Source organism: Anopheles merus, chromosome 3R (genome assembly GCF_017562075.2).
Source record: "Anopheles merus strain MAF chromosome 3R, AmerM5.1, whole genome shotgun sequence".
Lineage (NCBI taxonomy): Eukaryota > Metazoa > Arthropoda > Insecta > Diptera > Culicidae > Anopheles > Anopheles merus.
Genome location: NC_054084.1, coordinates 42549805 through 42566571, shown reverse-complemented (window position 1 = coordinate 42566571; position 16767 = coordinate 42549805). Strand labels below are relative to the sequence as shown.

The 16767-nt window shown below is 41.5% G+C and overlaps 1 protein-coding gene across 1 annotated transcript in view; it reads left to right on the top strand.

The window, feature by feature from the left end:
- The window catches only part of LOC121597410, a 41204-nt gene that overhangs the window by 17766 nt on the left and 6671 nt on the right, over positions 1–16767 (top strand). Inside the window, exons 2-6 of the mRNA XM_041923145.1 lie at positions 7887–8095; positions 9475–9610; positions 9687–9820; positions 12753–12875; positions 14094–14322. Of these exons, the coding sequence (XP_041779079.1) occupies positions 7887–8095; positions 9475–9610; positions 9687–9820; positions 12753–12875; positions 14094–14322 (831 nt within the window). The remainder of the gene's footprint in view (positions 1–7886; positions 8096–9474; positions 9611–9686; positions 9821–12752; positions 12876–14093; positions 14323–16767) is intronic.

Sequence of the window (16767 nt, the reverse complement as noted above, 5' to 3'; positions counted from 1 at the left end):
ATTTATTTTACATGTTTTGTTTTTCTTCTGCGTAGCGACAGCTTTGCGGTTGACTTTGATTTGCTTCTCGTTTGGAAGCATTGATCAAACCGTAAGGATGTTTTGAGGAACTATCTGATTTTGAGAATTGTTTTCGGTTTTGCTATAATGTACAACATTGTATTTGGTATCGGTGGCCACAATCGAATGATTGTATCCGAACAATTGGAAACAGTGGAATAGAATCCGAACAATTATTGACACTTTCCACACCTACAGCCATGATGGGAGAAGCCAAAGAAAGAAGGTGAAAGGAAGCCAATCGTTCAGAAGTATCTATCAATAGAAATACATATCCCATTAAATTCATAATTTTATTATCTTCTTCTTCTTCTTCTTCTTCTTCTTTGGCACAACAACCGCTGTCGGTCAAGGCCTGCCAGTACCCACTAATGAAGTGAGCTTGGCTTTCAGTGACTTATGGATTACCATTAGCAGGATAGTCAGTCCTACGTATGGGGGCACGGTCTATTCGGGACTTGAACCCATGACGGGCATGTTGTTACGTCGTACGAGTTGACGACTGTACCACCAGACCGGCCCAAAAATTTTATTATCTAAGTGTTTATAATTGATTTATTTAAAACATATATAACTTCAGGCAATCTGCTTATTTCACACATCCCAGGATTAATTCTGTTGGTAGTGGCTCTTTCTTTAATTTCTTATTCTCTAGTTTTATCATTATAGGGGTTTTTATGATACTAGCAAGCTTTTTTATATGGTGATTGACAGTTAGTGGGTGAAATCATGTCAACACTCCATACAAAACCACACGCCAAACGAGCCTCAGATTTTTAGCCTTGATTACAGTCAAAATTCTTTTTGCAAATCTCTATAGAAATCATGGACATCCATCATGGCTGCCAAAATCAGAGTTAAGAATCCACCTGAACTCTGAAGTATCTTGTCATCTTGAAAAAATCACAAAAATTTCATGGCATACTGAGCAAATTTTGAGATATTTTTGTAGGGTAAGGTAGGTAAAGACGGACATGTTAAGGAAAATTGGAAAAATCTAGGGATGTATAAATGCAACGACCATGAAAATGTGCATACATTAAAAATGGATGTGCATGTTTTATCAGAAAATAAAAAGTAGCTCAGCTGATCGTTTGCGTACTCGACTTTGAATGCGTACCGAGCTAGCATGACCCTTGGTGACCTTTGTTCTCGACCGTGACCTAATTTCCAGACGTACTCTCTCTCTATCTCTCTAGGACGTAACTTCATCCCCCTCTCGTCTTGTTTCTATCTCCCCCTGTTTATTATCCGTTGTCGGTGTTATCTTCCTCTCTAGCGTCAGTTGGTGCTCGGTACGATAACTAGCTCGGATTATCGCGAATGGTCTAGTGACAACCGATTGTTGTAAATAAATCGCTGACAAACCGCATGGCAAACGTGCCAACAATATCTGTGACGTCCCAATTGACATATTCGAGTACGAATAACCGAGAATTCGAGCAAATTCCCTTAAACTGGAGCCTTAAACTTCCCTTAAACTGCACCAGTTTAAGGGAATTTAGAAAAACGCCTCTAAAATCAACTGTGGTGCGACTTTTTCGTCAATTTCTTGTAGATCCACCTGGAAATGACGTTTTATAACGTTATAAATGTTCATGTAGCCATTTTATGCTTTAAAAATACCCATTTTGTATAGAATAGCGTCACATTAAATTAGCTTATGTTTTTCATCAAAAACCATAGCTGTGAATGAAAAATGAGCTCGACGGCATCGTCCATCGATAGAAGAAAGTCTAATTTACGAACACACCAAATCTTAGCGCTTTCAGCACACACACAAATCAATAATTTCAGGTGTATCGAGTACTAATCGAGCAGATATGGAAAAACAGTTTCGAGCAAATGTCACTTGGGGTAGTGTTCATAGTCAGCATTCATGCCTGAAAGTATGCAACAAGTGTGACATTTGTTTATATTTTGATAGTTAACTGTCTTCTTTTTGATATTGCTCAAATGAAAAAAAAAAGCTTTTTGTCTCTTTTTTTACTTAGCTAAGCGAGTAGTACGTATAGTATGCTGACATATAGAGGCTTTAGATTACAGTTGTATTATACTATGCAAATGAATAGTCAGTCCTTGCTATGGTAGAACAAATATGGTAGCGTCTATCGAATAGATAAACAGTCTGTCGCGGTTACATTTACTAATTAAGATACGTACAAGCATTTCAATACTTTCTTTAAGCTGAAAAGCACTAGAAGTGCAGCCTAAAATAGTTAAGCCTCAAACCATGAACGGAAATGTGCTGGTGTAGTTGTTTGGCCATACTATATAGCCCATGTTCACTACATACAGCATTCGTGCTTTGTCATTAAATGATAACACGAAAAATTTCACGGCAAAAAAGCCATTAGGCGTAACGTAACGTTGCTAAAATATTTTTTAGATCTCACACAAACTATATAAGGCTAACTTAATTCACGTTGATTCTACCGGGGAAGCAACCAGACGATTGTTCATTTGTATAATTCTCAAAATTATCACCACCTTAAAAAGCCATTCCACGAACACAAAGCACCTAAATAGATATGATTAACGGAACGAAAAAGCTCTTAGCAGTAAAGTTTAATCTCAACGGCTAGCCTATTTAAACATTAGTTTCAACCCAACAACTGTACTCACTTGCACCGGAGCAGGAAAATGGAAAAGAGAAAAGCTATGCTTTCATTTGGAAATGTTCCAGCAATGAATCCTGCTCGAAGCTAGAACCGAGTTTGGTAAGATTTTAGTTTTTCCCCGTCGTCCTTCTCTTGTGACACGGGTTAACGGCCCAACGACTTACCCTCGACAAAGTGCATCAAATTACTCCGAAATGTCTATAAATCTTGACGAAAAACACATAAATTATGTGGCGCGCTAAACGGTTCCCTCCAAAAGGCTCTACATAGCGGGCGAGTGGAAAAGATGGAGGAACGGGATTAAGTTTGATGCGGTTCGTTTTTGGTGATTTGCATGTCGGATGAGTCGGGAAGCAAGAAAGCGACCTACCACCACGCGTTACCTAGCTCATCCGGTTCATCCATTAATTTAACAATGCTCGATCTCAATTTGCTCTCGTAACGGAGGTATCATATGCAAAAGTGATACGCAATGCGATGATAAACTTTTTGAAAAAAAGGTGCCATTCTCTTTCATTCCATGTCAGTTCGGGAGTTATCTGTGAGTGTGTGTGTGCTCGTTGAGAAGAGAAACTTTTTACAGACTTTCAGTTCTCGAACTTGCGTACAGAAAACTAAAGCACTCTTCCTATTCAGAGTTTCCCAACACTAGCGAACGAGCGGCACCAGGATAATGGGTTTTTGAGCTGATAGTTAAGAGAAGCTTTTTTATTCCCGCTTTCCACTGCCTCTTCTTACTTTTGCACGTCTCCTTAAGAGAGGAAGCAGCTAAGTTAACTTTACATTTTCCTTAAAGGAAAAAAGAAGCAAGGCAAGTAGAAGTGGAGAAACTGTGCCGAAAAATCTTTCAAGCATCGGCGTGTCGTGTGCCGTTCTATGCCGTCGTGGCAAAATAGTGCCACCAGGCTCGGATAATGCCTCGTTAATGATCTAAAGTTTGTGGTCCATTTCGACCTTCGGAAGAAGAGTGCGAAGCAATGCACACAGTTAAGGGACAAATGCGATAAAAAAACAGTAAGGCGATTCGAAGTGAAATCTAGCAGAACACTTTACGGCTCAGAGCAGGGAGGGGAGAGCTTTTGAGACAGCTTGGCCTATCAAGCTGGCACCGAAAAAGGTTGTCATACGCCATGCACGACTACAAGGACACTTGGCTGTACTCGAGGCGTTCGTTTGTTCGCTGGTTGTTGGCTCTAGACAACGGGCTTGTAAAATCAAGTCCAAAGCTGTCGTGCAGTGTTCCACGCCTGGCCAGTGGGGACAACCTATAAAGACGGCCGTTTTATGACCACTGTTGTACACATATTTTATCAATTTTTCCATCATACAGCAATGGAGCAGCGGGATGCTTTAGCGTCGATGTCGATTCGAAAACTACCGTCTGAGAGGTGGCTTTTGCTTTACCACAGCACACCACGCTGAACGGCACGTAGGCGAAACGTATTTGCCACCAGAGGGAAGATCAAAATCTGTACTGTAAGAACTTGTAGAATCGAGTAGAATGTCTCTACTGAAGATAAGAAAGGAGGGAGCAGAGGAGTCAATTGTCACCATAAAGGGAAAAGAGTGTACGATTATCGTCATGTGCTGCACGGGATTTATGTCCACGCCGGGCGGGTAGTTGCACCATCGGAATACAATCTTCTCCGTTAGCTTGTGCAACATGTGGCTAGATCGCCAGCACCTTTCTTACATTTCATCTAATTGGCAGGACAATTGGTGTCTCGCGGGAACACACGCAGCTGTGTACATGGTCGCACCATCCGCAGCAGTACCGTTAATATCACATTGTTATGGGGTTCTGTGTCCAGGACGGCTTTATTATTAGCCGCTTTGCTCTCCTGGTCACGGCATCGGATAAACGGTTATCTGTCAAATGGTTTACCGCTAATACTTGAGCGATCAAAGCAAGCATAGAGCTTCTGTTTGTGTGTGCGCGCACCGGGGGATACTTTTGTATCTTACTGCCGTTGACTGTACGTCTCACGATGGTAACAAATCTTTATTTTATGTCCACTCTGCTACAAAAGGCGAGGAGCTTTATTTTTGTTTTAATCCGCTTCTATCTACAGGGCGACTGACTTCGCTGCTGTTGCCACCCGTTATCTTTATCGAATCTTTCGTCGTTTGGTGCGTTTGGAAACACTGTTCAACACGAAAGTATCCCGGTTCTCCTTCCACCCTCTTCCTCATCGCTCTTCACTCAAAACGACACAAAAACAAGCGCACAAAATGTAGTAGTCGATTAAAAACAGACTTTCGCCATCGAAATTGGGGTAGCAGTGAAATTTAATTACTTTCCAACAGTGTAATTACACTTGAAACAATTGCCTGCGACGAACACGTACCATCAACTCGGTTCGGGTTTTTTGGGTTGTGTTTGAGTGGTTGGGATTCCCATTCCACGGAAGCAGAATGCCGGCTGCCTGCGATGTGATTCGTCTGTGCCCTGAACACTTACACCGGCATGGCCGCTAAATAGTTACAGCTTCGAAAGGGCTTGTTCTTACAATGGTGCGAATATAGCATACAATTTGTTACAATTCTGATGTTTTTAGTGGGAAAAACCCTCGCCAGTCTAGACCGCGCTTTGGCAAATGAGACATTTGCGACTGGCTAAGAAACGAACAGAAGTTTATGTGTGATGTTGGCTGGTGTAGGTATTTTTATAGCTAGAGCTGGCAACAGGAGGTCGTGGATGAAGATAACTTTAACCTTGCCTTTTAATAGTTTTTTTTTATTGCCAAGATGGTTTTATTATTCAATAATTCTAGTTCTGTTCTTATTTGTCGCATAGAATGTATTCAGGGTTGGATAAAACACTACGCAAACTAAGCGTGGGAAGCGTGGGAAGCGTGGGAAGGTATCAAGTGACCTGAGAAAAGGAACCCAAATGGGCGATTATTCTAGATTATTCCAGTAGGATTATTTTCTTCACCTAAAAAGAAAAGGTAAAATTCAAAAAACGATAATACATCCGATAAACAAATGAAGGCGAATATTCTAAAAAAGGTTGTTGTAACTAACAATTACAGTGCAAAAACTTCGTATTTAATCCAGAATAAGCTTATGAATCTGTAAAATGATTTTTCTGTACAAATAATGCTTAAATAAAATGTGCTTAGAGTTGTGGGTTCCCGTCAGCAATTCGTTGTATAACGTTTTGCCGCGAAAACGGTTTTGTCAATTAAAAACAAGAGAAGAGGCATAAAAAAATAACATACGGTGCTCGTTTAAAGAATCAAAATATTCAAACCCTCTAATGTCCACTTTGGGTTAAAAAGCTATAGAACACTTTTTTACCAACTCTTCAACTTTGAACCGCAAATCTAACACAACAGTTGCTAGATAGAAGTAAACGAAAAAAAAACCCATTGAACCCATGACGGGTTTGTAATTGAGTCCTTCGAGTTGACGACTATACCACGGGATCGTCCCAACGTCACAGATAATCCACGCCTACATTAGCCCTCTCCTTCAAAGTATTTACTTGGTCCGTAAGCTCTGTGTAACCATTGACTGGTTTCTATGAATTTACTCGTAAAATGCATCAGCAACGAGTGACTCTGTTGACAATTTATAAACTCATAGAATCACTAGGCTCAAAAATGACCACTGTAGGTTACTACGGCTTACTTCGTCTCGTGGACTGTATAGTGGGGGAGATTGACTCCCGATCCAAAGCCTTGTAAAAGGCTGGCATCCCGATATAGGCCTCCGCTATGCTAACTGCGGAACTTATTGATGAGGTCTTGCCACTGTTATGGAAACCCAAACTTCCCAATATGAGCAATGCTCATCAAAATCTTGAAGAAAGAACGTAGTTAATTACATTTGAATTCTAACATGGTATATTGGAAATTTCGGGGGTGTTCTTGTCAAGCCTATGTGCTCCGTTAGCGATACATACATCTTCTTCTACAATTCCCGTTGCGTAGGCACTATTACTTTAGTTTAAATGGGATTTCTGTCTAATGGGAAAATAGATGTAATGCGTGTTGCCTATGCTTGGGCGTTATTAATTCATTGCCTAACCTTAAGGGTGTGTTCTGCCTAGAATTCCAGTGTAAAGTACTAAGTAGTTCCTTCAAAGGTATCGGTGAGCATTGCTCTAATTGGGAAATTCGATTTCCTCTAAGAGTGGCAAGATCTCTTCAATAAGTTCCGCGATTAGCATAGCGGAGGCTTATATCGGAGTGCCAGCCTTTTTCAAGACTTTTGCTCGGGAGGTTATCTCCCCCACGAGACGGAGTAGGCTATATACCCTACATTGACCATCACTGTTTTGATGTTACCAGTAAGCGGAGAAAAAGATAACTTATTTGATACCACTTTTTGATTCAAGACAGAACACTAACATTTCAATTAACTATTGAAATGTTAACTTATGATAAACTAACTTCAACTTTGCATCAATCAATTCCAAATATTTTTTTTTCAACTTGTTTTACTCACAAGTTAACAACTAAACACTCAATTTTATGATGGAATAAATTATGCATATATTTTGAGTCATTTCAATAATGAGTTTCGAGAGAAGATACTTGTACCATGCGATTGTATTATGATGATTTACCATCTCGCAAGGCGCCCTTAAAAGTGATCAACCAAACCTCACGCTACGCATCTGATAATTTGAAATTTAAAAATGAACAAAGAGAGAAGCAAAGTTGAAAATGACTACTACACATTTGAATCCACTTAAAAAACCCTTCCCATTATCAGTTGTCACTCCATGAAATAGCACTCCTTTATTCGGTAATAAATCCGATCACTAAACCGTTCAAACACGCGTTCCAGCATCGACATTATGCTGCTTCCAAATAACAAAAAAAAAGCAAAACTTTTATCCCATTCTATTTTTATCGCACCAAAGTATCCCACCCGAATCGTTACGTCGGCAAAATCGCTTACAGTCGATTATTGACTCTATCGACACCACAACCCACAGCCCGAGAGTGGGTGTCGAGGTTTCGTATGGCCAAAACGGCGCTATCAATGCTCTGACTTCTCACCAATCCCATTACAGCTCTTTTCTCGCCCAACCCATCCCAACCGTCTCTTCCCGCCTCTTTCTCACACCAAGCTTTTCATAAATGCAATTTCCTCCCAGCAACCCCCCCCCCCCCAGAACCGCACGTTCGTCCGTCAGAACCGATTTAGCTCAATCTCCACCGCTTTACCATTCTCTCCGCATTTCCGCAGATCTCGTCATCACGCTGAAGGACGTGCGCGTCAGTGTTCCGGTTGCCATCAGGCGGGGCGATAATGCAAATTTGATCTGCCATTACGACATGGAGGGTGCCGAGCTGTACTCCGTCAAGTGGTACAAGGGAAAGCGCGAGTTTTTCCGCTACACGCCGAAGGAAATTCCCGCACTGAAATCGTTCGTCGTCGCGGGCCTGTCGGTGGAGGTGAGTACGAGCGGGCACACGGCGTACTGTTGGGGCGTACGGAAGTCACGATTTTGCTCTGTCTCGCTTACCTTGGTGGAATTGATGCGGTCGCGAGCGCAGACAGTAAAAACTCTGGGCGGCAGTACATGCAGTACGGTGGGAGAAAATGCATCTATCCACCATCACAGCACAACCTGGGTGCATCCATCGGTGCACCGGATGATGATGATTTCTAATCGGAAACTTTCTTCTTCCACACACACACACACAAACACGCACACACACGAACGCGCACGATTTTGTTACACAGATCAACGGGATCATAATTATCATTCCTTTGTTACGCGGCCGTTCGTAAGGATTATTCTCTCGTTTGACCTTTTTTCTCCTTTTAGTAGCAAGCCCGTTCTCTGTGCGGTCGCTACCCCGTTTTTAGCTGGTTTGCTGATTAACGATGCTGAATCGGATCAGACAGGCTCGCCTACCCTGCGTTGGGTGCAAAGGCAAAGGTAGCAAGCACAATTAGTTCCAGGAAGAGGATTTGGGTTAGTCGATGCGGTGCAGCATTGTGTAATGACCTGATTGTGTGGCACACTGTTGCACACTAATGATGTCGGTACTTCTTGCCGCTGTTACTCATGCGAAGCAGTTGCAGTTCGGTAGTGTTCTATAGATTTGATCTGAGTGAAATTTGGCTAGTAATTGAAAGACTATATGGTCGAGTTTTTTTTATGAGGTCTTCATTTTGCAACCCTTTTATAATGGACTTTAAAAACTGTTATATGGACAATAAAAAATACCGTAATTAATTATACCATTTGATTATACCATTTACTACCGCTTCTGCTAAATTGCAATCAGTTTTTAATCAACCAAAATTAATATAACGTACAGCTTTTATCGAGAACTATTAAAAGCATTTTTTCCAGACAACAGCAAAACACGCCACATTTCAACAACGCTATGATTGACCCATAAAAATGTTCCATCCGTGAATGGTAACCGGAGCAATCGCATAAAAAATGGCAACAAAAAAGACATTTTTTCCACCTGACAGCTCATCCAGTGCCAGTGACGTCCCGGTCACAGTGTAGGCTAAAATAATAAACACAGCCTGTATAGGTTTGCCGGTACATAGCGACGAGCGTTAGCAAAATCTGTCCACATCACAGTTGCCCAGGTTTTTTTCCGCACCAGCACACTGGTGGCTTTTTTCACTTGTACGCCCTGCCGTTTGATGTTGCTAGCATGAATGGTATGGTGAACACGCTAAACATGACACGTGACATACGATAGAAAACAAAATAATAAAAGCATCTGGGTAAACTCAAAAACTCTCCCGTCCCGTCCATTCTGCTTGGTTTTAATACACCTTTGTTCCTCTTTGTTTGCAACAGCGCCCCCTATCGAACGGTAGCCATCTGACGCTGGTGGCGGTGGAGCCGGCAGCAACAGGCAAATACAGCTGCGAAGTGTCTGCCGATCTACCGTCGTTCGATACGATGATCGTGTCCAGCGAGATGGAAGTTGTTGGTGAGTGTTTTATGGCTACAAACATGGTTCTTTAAGCGATTGCTCATTTTTCTCCATATCTTTCTTCTTCCTCCAGACGTCCCTGTTACAAAGCCGCTAATTACGGGCATCAAACAGTTCTACCGAATAGGTGACGTGGTGCTGGGCAACTGCACGTCCTACAACTCGAAACCGGCAGCCAATCTTACCTGGCTGCTGGACGACAAAAAGGTACGTCCCGGGTGAGGATATCTTCAGCAGCAAACGATCCCATTCAAGCATTGATTCTTGGAACACAGGACCTCACCCTACAGACTCAGGTCGTGTGACATTGAAATCCAATACGGAACGGTTTGTTGCACATAGCATAACCCCGCTTCGGCCCTTGAGCAAAAGAGCTAGAAATTCAATCAACATGGGAAATCGTTTTATGTATTTAATTAAAACTTTAATCCTTCGGAATATCAATCTTCCGGTGTCGACAAATCCCTGTCATCACACTGCGGCAGTGGGATGGGTGCTGGAGTGGATAAAAACATGCTTGAGCTTGCAGCCGTGTAAGAGCTGGAAGAGCCCGCCCGGAAGCGATGTCAGTGTCAGGCAGCAGTGAGCACAGGGAAGGGCAAAGGAGCGACAAGTTCACAGCGGCACTCCATGGGTTTGCTAGTAAATAGTAAATGCTGCCCGGCAGCAGTAATTCTGGCAGCATTACGAATCTAAATCTCCACTCTCCGTAAGCCATTGCTCAGTTTGTACTTTATTTAACCCTCGCAAACTTGCTGTTCCAGGGAAAGGAAGCTTTTGACGATGTCGAGTGGCTGCCTCCCAGGGGAAACGAACAGTGTCACTGCTGCTGCTCCATATGGGAGCATGTGTGGGTTTCGGTTTGTTTACCACCGTTCGGGTGATGGTTTCGGGCTGGATGGAATATGTTTCCCTTGCCTGGGTGTGCTAATGTTGCTTGGGGAAAGTTTCTCGCTTCGAGATAGCTCGGACCGTATCTTGAAAGCGAATGCAGGATGTGGTGTGTTAAATCCCCCAGGCAGTGAAACTCATACCGACGTGCGATTGAAGGCGGCACGGATCTTGTAGTGCGGCTGTTGTAATTTTCCCATCAGCAGACTGACCCGTCCGGACAGGTCCCATCCGGACACACATGAGGGGAAAATGGATAGTGACAGTACGAGTTTGTTGGCTTTAGCTGGAATCTTTAAGGTTGAATGAAAACAGCGATTCATCATTTCAAAGAATCGAAAATTTGAAAATGTTTTCCATGTTGCTGTAATTAATACTTACCACAGGCGAGTAAAGCATTCCTAGAAGAAAACCTTTGAAGTAAGATTATTATTGATGATTTATTGTGTAGTATAGTAAGGTGTTAAGATAATCGTTTAAAGAAGGTGGTTTGAAATAATGAACCACCATTTTAAATAATGAATTTGAAATAATGACGATCTGTTGGCGGCTACATTTATGTGAGTACATTAATTATCCGTAAGAAAATCATCTACTCTTCAAGTAAGAGAACTTTTTAACATTTTCATGAGCAAGAAAAATATCTCCCATTTTTAATGAAATGCCTGTCTTTGTCTAACGTTTGCATAAAAAAAGGTTTTTCGCCTCATTGTAGCAAACAAAAAAACTAAGAGTAATTAATTCCATCTATGAGCATCCTTTCAAAGGTAATTATTTAAACTTACTTGCAAAATAAATCTACGATCATGTGCGCTGCCTTTCGTCAGTTTTTTTCGCCGGATTTTTGGCCAGGTTGGACGAAGACATGCGTGTAGACATATTTTAAGCTCTACCTTAGATTTTTTATCAATTCCTCCTCAGTTCCTCAACTACTTGCGGCAACATTGTTGCAGTAGAGCTTTTCTGGATCATGTTGGTCCAGAAAATTTGGATGGAACGCAGCTGGTGGATGCTCGACCGGTTCGCTGGTCATATCGAAATTCCATCGCAATTCGCCTAAAATGATCGCATTGAGTTTTCGCGTCATTGCGTGCAGCTGCGAAGCAAGTGGATGAGATTTCTTTCTTCCCTGATATATTTGTTGATATTCGCCAGGAACTATTTCACTGTTTGGTCGGTCGCATAGACCTTCCGGCCAAGCTAACGCAGCAATGTAGCCGCTTGTCCCTCGGTCTTCATTATCAGATTCCTTTGGAACCTCAAGTCGCTCAGGGTCATCGGCCATTCGGAACCGGGCGTTCTCTCGATGCTCTGATTGTTGTCTAATAGTGTAAAGTGTTGTAGATGCCGAAAAAAGCTTATACAACATCCACAACCTGGCCCACGAAGTCCGTTTTAGACGCTGCGGGGTGCCGTTCTTTGCTCGCCATTACGGTTAGAGTTTGACTGATAGAATTGTAAAATTTTGTCTACAGACTAATGGGATACTTTTATTCAAAGAAAAATTAACGCTTTTTTATTGCGTGTTAAAATAAATTCATGAAAATTCAACAATTTTTGGTCAGTTTTATTAATGCAAACGTTTTGACATTAGTTAAAGATTGAACAAAGTTGTAATTTCATTGTATATATTATCTTTATTAAAAACACAAATGAAATATTTAAAACAGTTACTAGAAAAGTTTCTAAGTTTCTAAGAGCATCGTTCTTCGTCATTATGCTATACGTTATTGGTTTTGGAACTTATTACACTGGAATAGTCTAAAATCTAAAATATTTTATCAATACTCGTTTAAACCATGTGCTTATTTTGCCAACTGTCATCACTTTACATACTTTTCTGTCATCACTCTAATAAAAAACATTAAGTTAAAACATTCCGAAGCCAATCAATAAAGTAAATAAAGTGGTTTCTAAAATTCTTGGCATGATTTTTTACCATTAATCAACGCATAACGCCTAAAAGTATGCAACAGTTGATACACAACTAGCTTTACATGAAGTTGACTTTGTATTAGCCTCTTGTAAAAAAGGTTTAGTATATTGTGATACATCTTTTCAATGAAACAACACTTTTATTTTCCATATTTTAATATATTTGATGTATGAATCAAGAACAAAAGCTAATTTTGGAAAAATCATCTTAAAATTTGCACTCTTCGTCTTATAAAAGATATTATATAATTCCCATCGCGGGATAAAATGATTGAATTTTCATTAACCATCACAACTCTTCTATTATTTACAGATCAATGCGTCGCAAATGATGCAGTACCCGATCTACAAGGACCAGCGGAGTGGACTTGACACATCCACCCTGGGGCTATTTTTTCATCTCTCCCATCATTTTCTCGGCCGGAGTAAACTCAAAGTAGGTGATGTGTGTGTGTGTGTGTGTGTGTGTGTGTGTGTGTGTGTGTGTGTGTGTGTGTGTGTGTGTGTGTGTGTGTGTGTGTGTGTGTGTGTGTGTGTGTGTGTGTGTGTGTGTGTGTGTGTGTGTGTATGTGTGTGTGTGTGTGTGTTAGTGTGTGTTATCGAATTGCTGGGATATGTTAACATATGTTGAAGCTTTGTTAGTTTGCACACTAAAGCTTGCTTTTTTATATCGGATTTCGCATAATTGCTCAACTTGAAACTATGGAGCAGCTGGAAAGTTCTGCAGAACGAAAGTAGCGATGAGAGTGGTTGTTCATCTCGAGCATACACGCACACATACTTTCGTTCATTGCCATCCCTGGTACATGTTTGCCTTTGCTGCCTTGGCCCAGCTTGTCTAGAAGCAACCGCCAGCCACGGCACTTGTTTTCCACTCAAAGCATTACTTCGCCCGGAAACAAACAACATCGTCATTTTCCGCCACATTGACGACATACCGGGAAAAATCGTCGCTTGGCGGTCCATTTGCTGCTGAATCGCGCGCTGTAACAGCGTGACATGAAAGGATGTACAAATATGAAAGATAAGAAGCAACCGAGTTCCGTTTTCGTCATTCCGGAGTTGACTTTTGTCGCTTGATTTTTTTCCCTCCCTTTCGCTTTTCATCTACCATTGAAGCGACTTCTCAAAAGGCTGAAAGCTTCTATTTTCCATCGTTTGTCCAATCGCGAGTGTTTCAACATTATTTTTTTTCTTCTTCCCTCCGCAAACATAAATAATCGTTTACTTCAAGGAAGACAGTTATCAGTCGCTTTTATGTAGCACAAATCGTGTGTCGCGGGTAGAAAAGGGAAAGCAAGTTGTCCGCGCTTTCTTCTTTACGTTCGAGCTTTTGCCACTAGGTTATGCTTTTTGGTCGCAGCAGAGTGAAGAGCAGGGGCGGTGGATTTGCTTGCGTTGGCTCTATTTATCTTTCTACAGTGTTGTGAGCGTCTCTGCTTGCGTTTGTCTACTACACGACTGTTTGCGCGGGTCGATGATGCGTGACATTGATTAGCAGGAAGGCGGTAATACCGGAAGCTTCGTTCGTTAGCTAGTTAGCTCGCGCGAAGAGAAATTGTTTCATCTTTCAGCTGAACTGTTTTGCATCTTTTCCCTTTCTTGTGAGTGACCATAGCCTTACCGTTATATGTTTGCTTTCTTTCATCTGCAGTTTAGCTGCATTGCTGTAATCTACGACGTGTACGAGCAGCGCGTCGATCGGTGGATCGAGGACGAACGACCAAAGCTGATGGCGGCATCGGCTTCTCCGGTTGGGCTCAATCCAGTCAACTATGTACACTCGATCTACGACCAGTCGTCGGCAGCATCTTCCTACCACCATCACGATAGCAGCGATTTTGACAATCAAAACAGTGATGCCTACATGACGCAAATACAAGGTAATTTTGTGGAGCGGGAGTTGACGAAGTTTACTTCTGTTATACAGTTGTTTATTTTAGCACAAGTCGCAAACGAGTCATTCACATTTTGCGAAATATATTGCGTCAATTTAGCTAATGAGGAGGTTCTGCGAAAAAATAACACGTTAATAAAGCCCCATTTTTCATGCACATTGCATATCATTAGGCGCTTATTTCTTTGGTTTTACAGGGCTTCTAACGATTTATTGGTCGGTTCCCATTCTGTTTGGGCTCGTCTCACGATTTTTTCATCGTATACCATAGATATTTGATTAGTTATCATAATTTTTTGGTATCGTCCGATTGGATATCAATACAATTGAATCAAAGCAATATGGGAAATGCCCAGACTTCGCAAAACTTCGTGGAAACACTCCAAAAAATATGGGAAGCAACCAAAAAATTATGGGAACCAACCAATAAATTATGGGGAATTCAATTTGAAAACGAAATATTATATGAAAACAGTATCAAGATTTATGATAATTTTATATTTTAAATGATATGGCCTGGTATCTCCCTCGGAAAACTTGACTCAATTTGACTGATCATGTAGTAAAAGTTCTGATAACCATTGCAATTGCTTCCTTGATTATTTCAACGAGGCCTCATTCAATCCAAAACTATTGGCCCCTAACCTACCCTACAGCACACAGCACAGACAAAAGTAAAGCAGTGACAACGGCCATGAAGTTCGCCGCATCATTGCGCAAGGCCTTTCAAGAGGTCAAAAAAGGTCCCAAAGAAAGCAGCTCGTAGCAGCAGTTTTGTGCCAAAACATTTCGGGTAACTTTTATGCACGTTTACATTGCAACCCGCCCGTGCAAAGTCCACCCAAAGCGTGTTCTTCGCCCCAAAACACAGGCGCACAGGCACAGAATTCAATTAGTTTGCAGAACGGCACATTTATCGCGAGCTTCGCATGCAGATGAGTACGTAGCTGCTGCCAAAGCCAAAGTGTACCTACCACCAGCACTATTGCTGGTCGATTACAGGCACACGGGAAACGTTCGTGCGGGGTTTCTGGGGTGCTTTTTTTACACTCATCTCGAACATTAACGGTGGCGGCACACAGGGGGTAAGAACAACGCTGCAAGCGTTTTCCGATGGTCGATGACGGAAACGAAAATGTTATTACGTGACCGAGCACGACCCACCGACACCCGTTTTTGGTAGGAAACTCTACCATAAGCAACAAAAAAAAAGAGAAGCTTTCTTTGGCAAGCCAGATCATCGAGCGAATGATCGCAAGATGTCTGTTTTTTTGTGCTGCTCCTTCTCCGGTTTGCCTTTGGCCGAACCATTTTGCATGCCGAGTGGAGGCTCGTGGCTCGTGATGCAGCTGCATGCTGATGCAAATTTCGTAGGTCGACATTGTAATGATATTGCATTTTCTGCTCGAATTGAAAAAGCATTTCAGCTAGTTTGCTGTTAGACCAGAAAGAACAAAAAAGTACTAGGAAGCGTGCAAGGGAGGAGTAGAACAAGAGAAATTGTAGCTTATTATACTATGCACAACGGGCAAAACGAAACTATGCGATATGTTATACACCGGTAAAACAAACGGATTCGTTGTGTGTGTTTGTGTGTAGGGGATTCCGTTCCGTTCATTATTGAATTTGATAATTAATTGCATGAGAGTGATTTTGTTGTTCTAAAATTGCCGTAACCTCATAGGTAAAGATTTACACATTGTCATTAAATAAGAGTTGTATCGATTCCATGCTGTCAAGTCGCATAACTTAAACATACCCGTCATGCATGAATATAGCAACTATGAATACAGCAACAAGTCTCAGATAGCCCAGCTCATTGGTGGCTTAGCCAAGCCAATGCTGAGATCGACTGTTGCGCTACATAATATCAGTTGTTATGTTATTCAGCATAGATTTCTTATGCTATCTGTTCAATAAATTGCGTCTTTGACATGGATGAACTTACTGTAAGCTGAATAAAATTAAAATTGATACAAAATAGAGCATCTTAGGCTGGAAATAGACGAACCGAGGCTTAATCGGTACTGTAAAAATCACGTATGACTTGTACTGTCAATTTTGTTATAATATCTGAGAGGCAGGCGAGATAATCGTGGTTCGTGTATGGAATCATCCGAGAACTGGTGCCAAGGTCGAATATGTTTTATCAATTTGCGAATCAAATTATTTGTTTCATATAGTGTATGCAAAATAAAATACAAAACTGGTTTCTCGACACGAGTTTTCAAGCAAATGCGCCAGAAAAAGTAAACATAATCGATTTTCGTTACCGCGAAAATCTCAGGAATGTTCCCAAATAGACAGCTAGAACTCCTAGCTGATTTGAGGCTGTTTAATCGTTCTCATTGTCGAACTTTGTGGGTGATTAAGAGATAAAACGGTACTTGGTGGAACCATAAAGCTTTTTAACAAGCACACGGTACTCTTT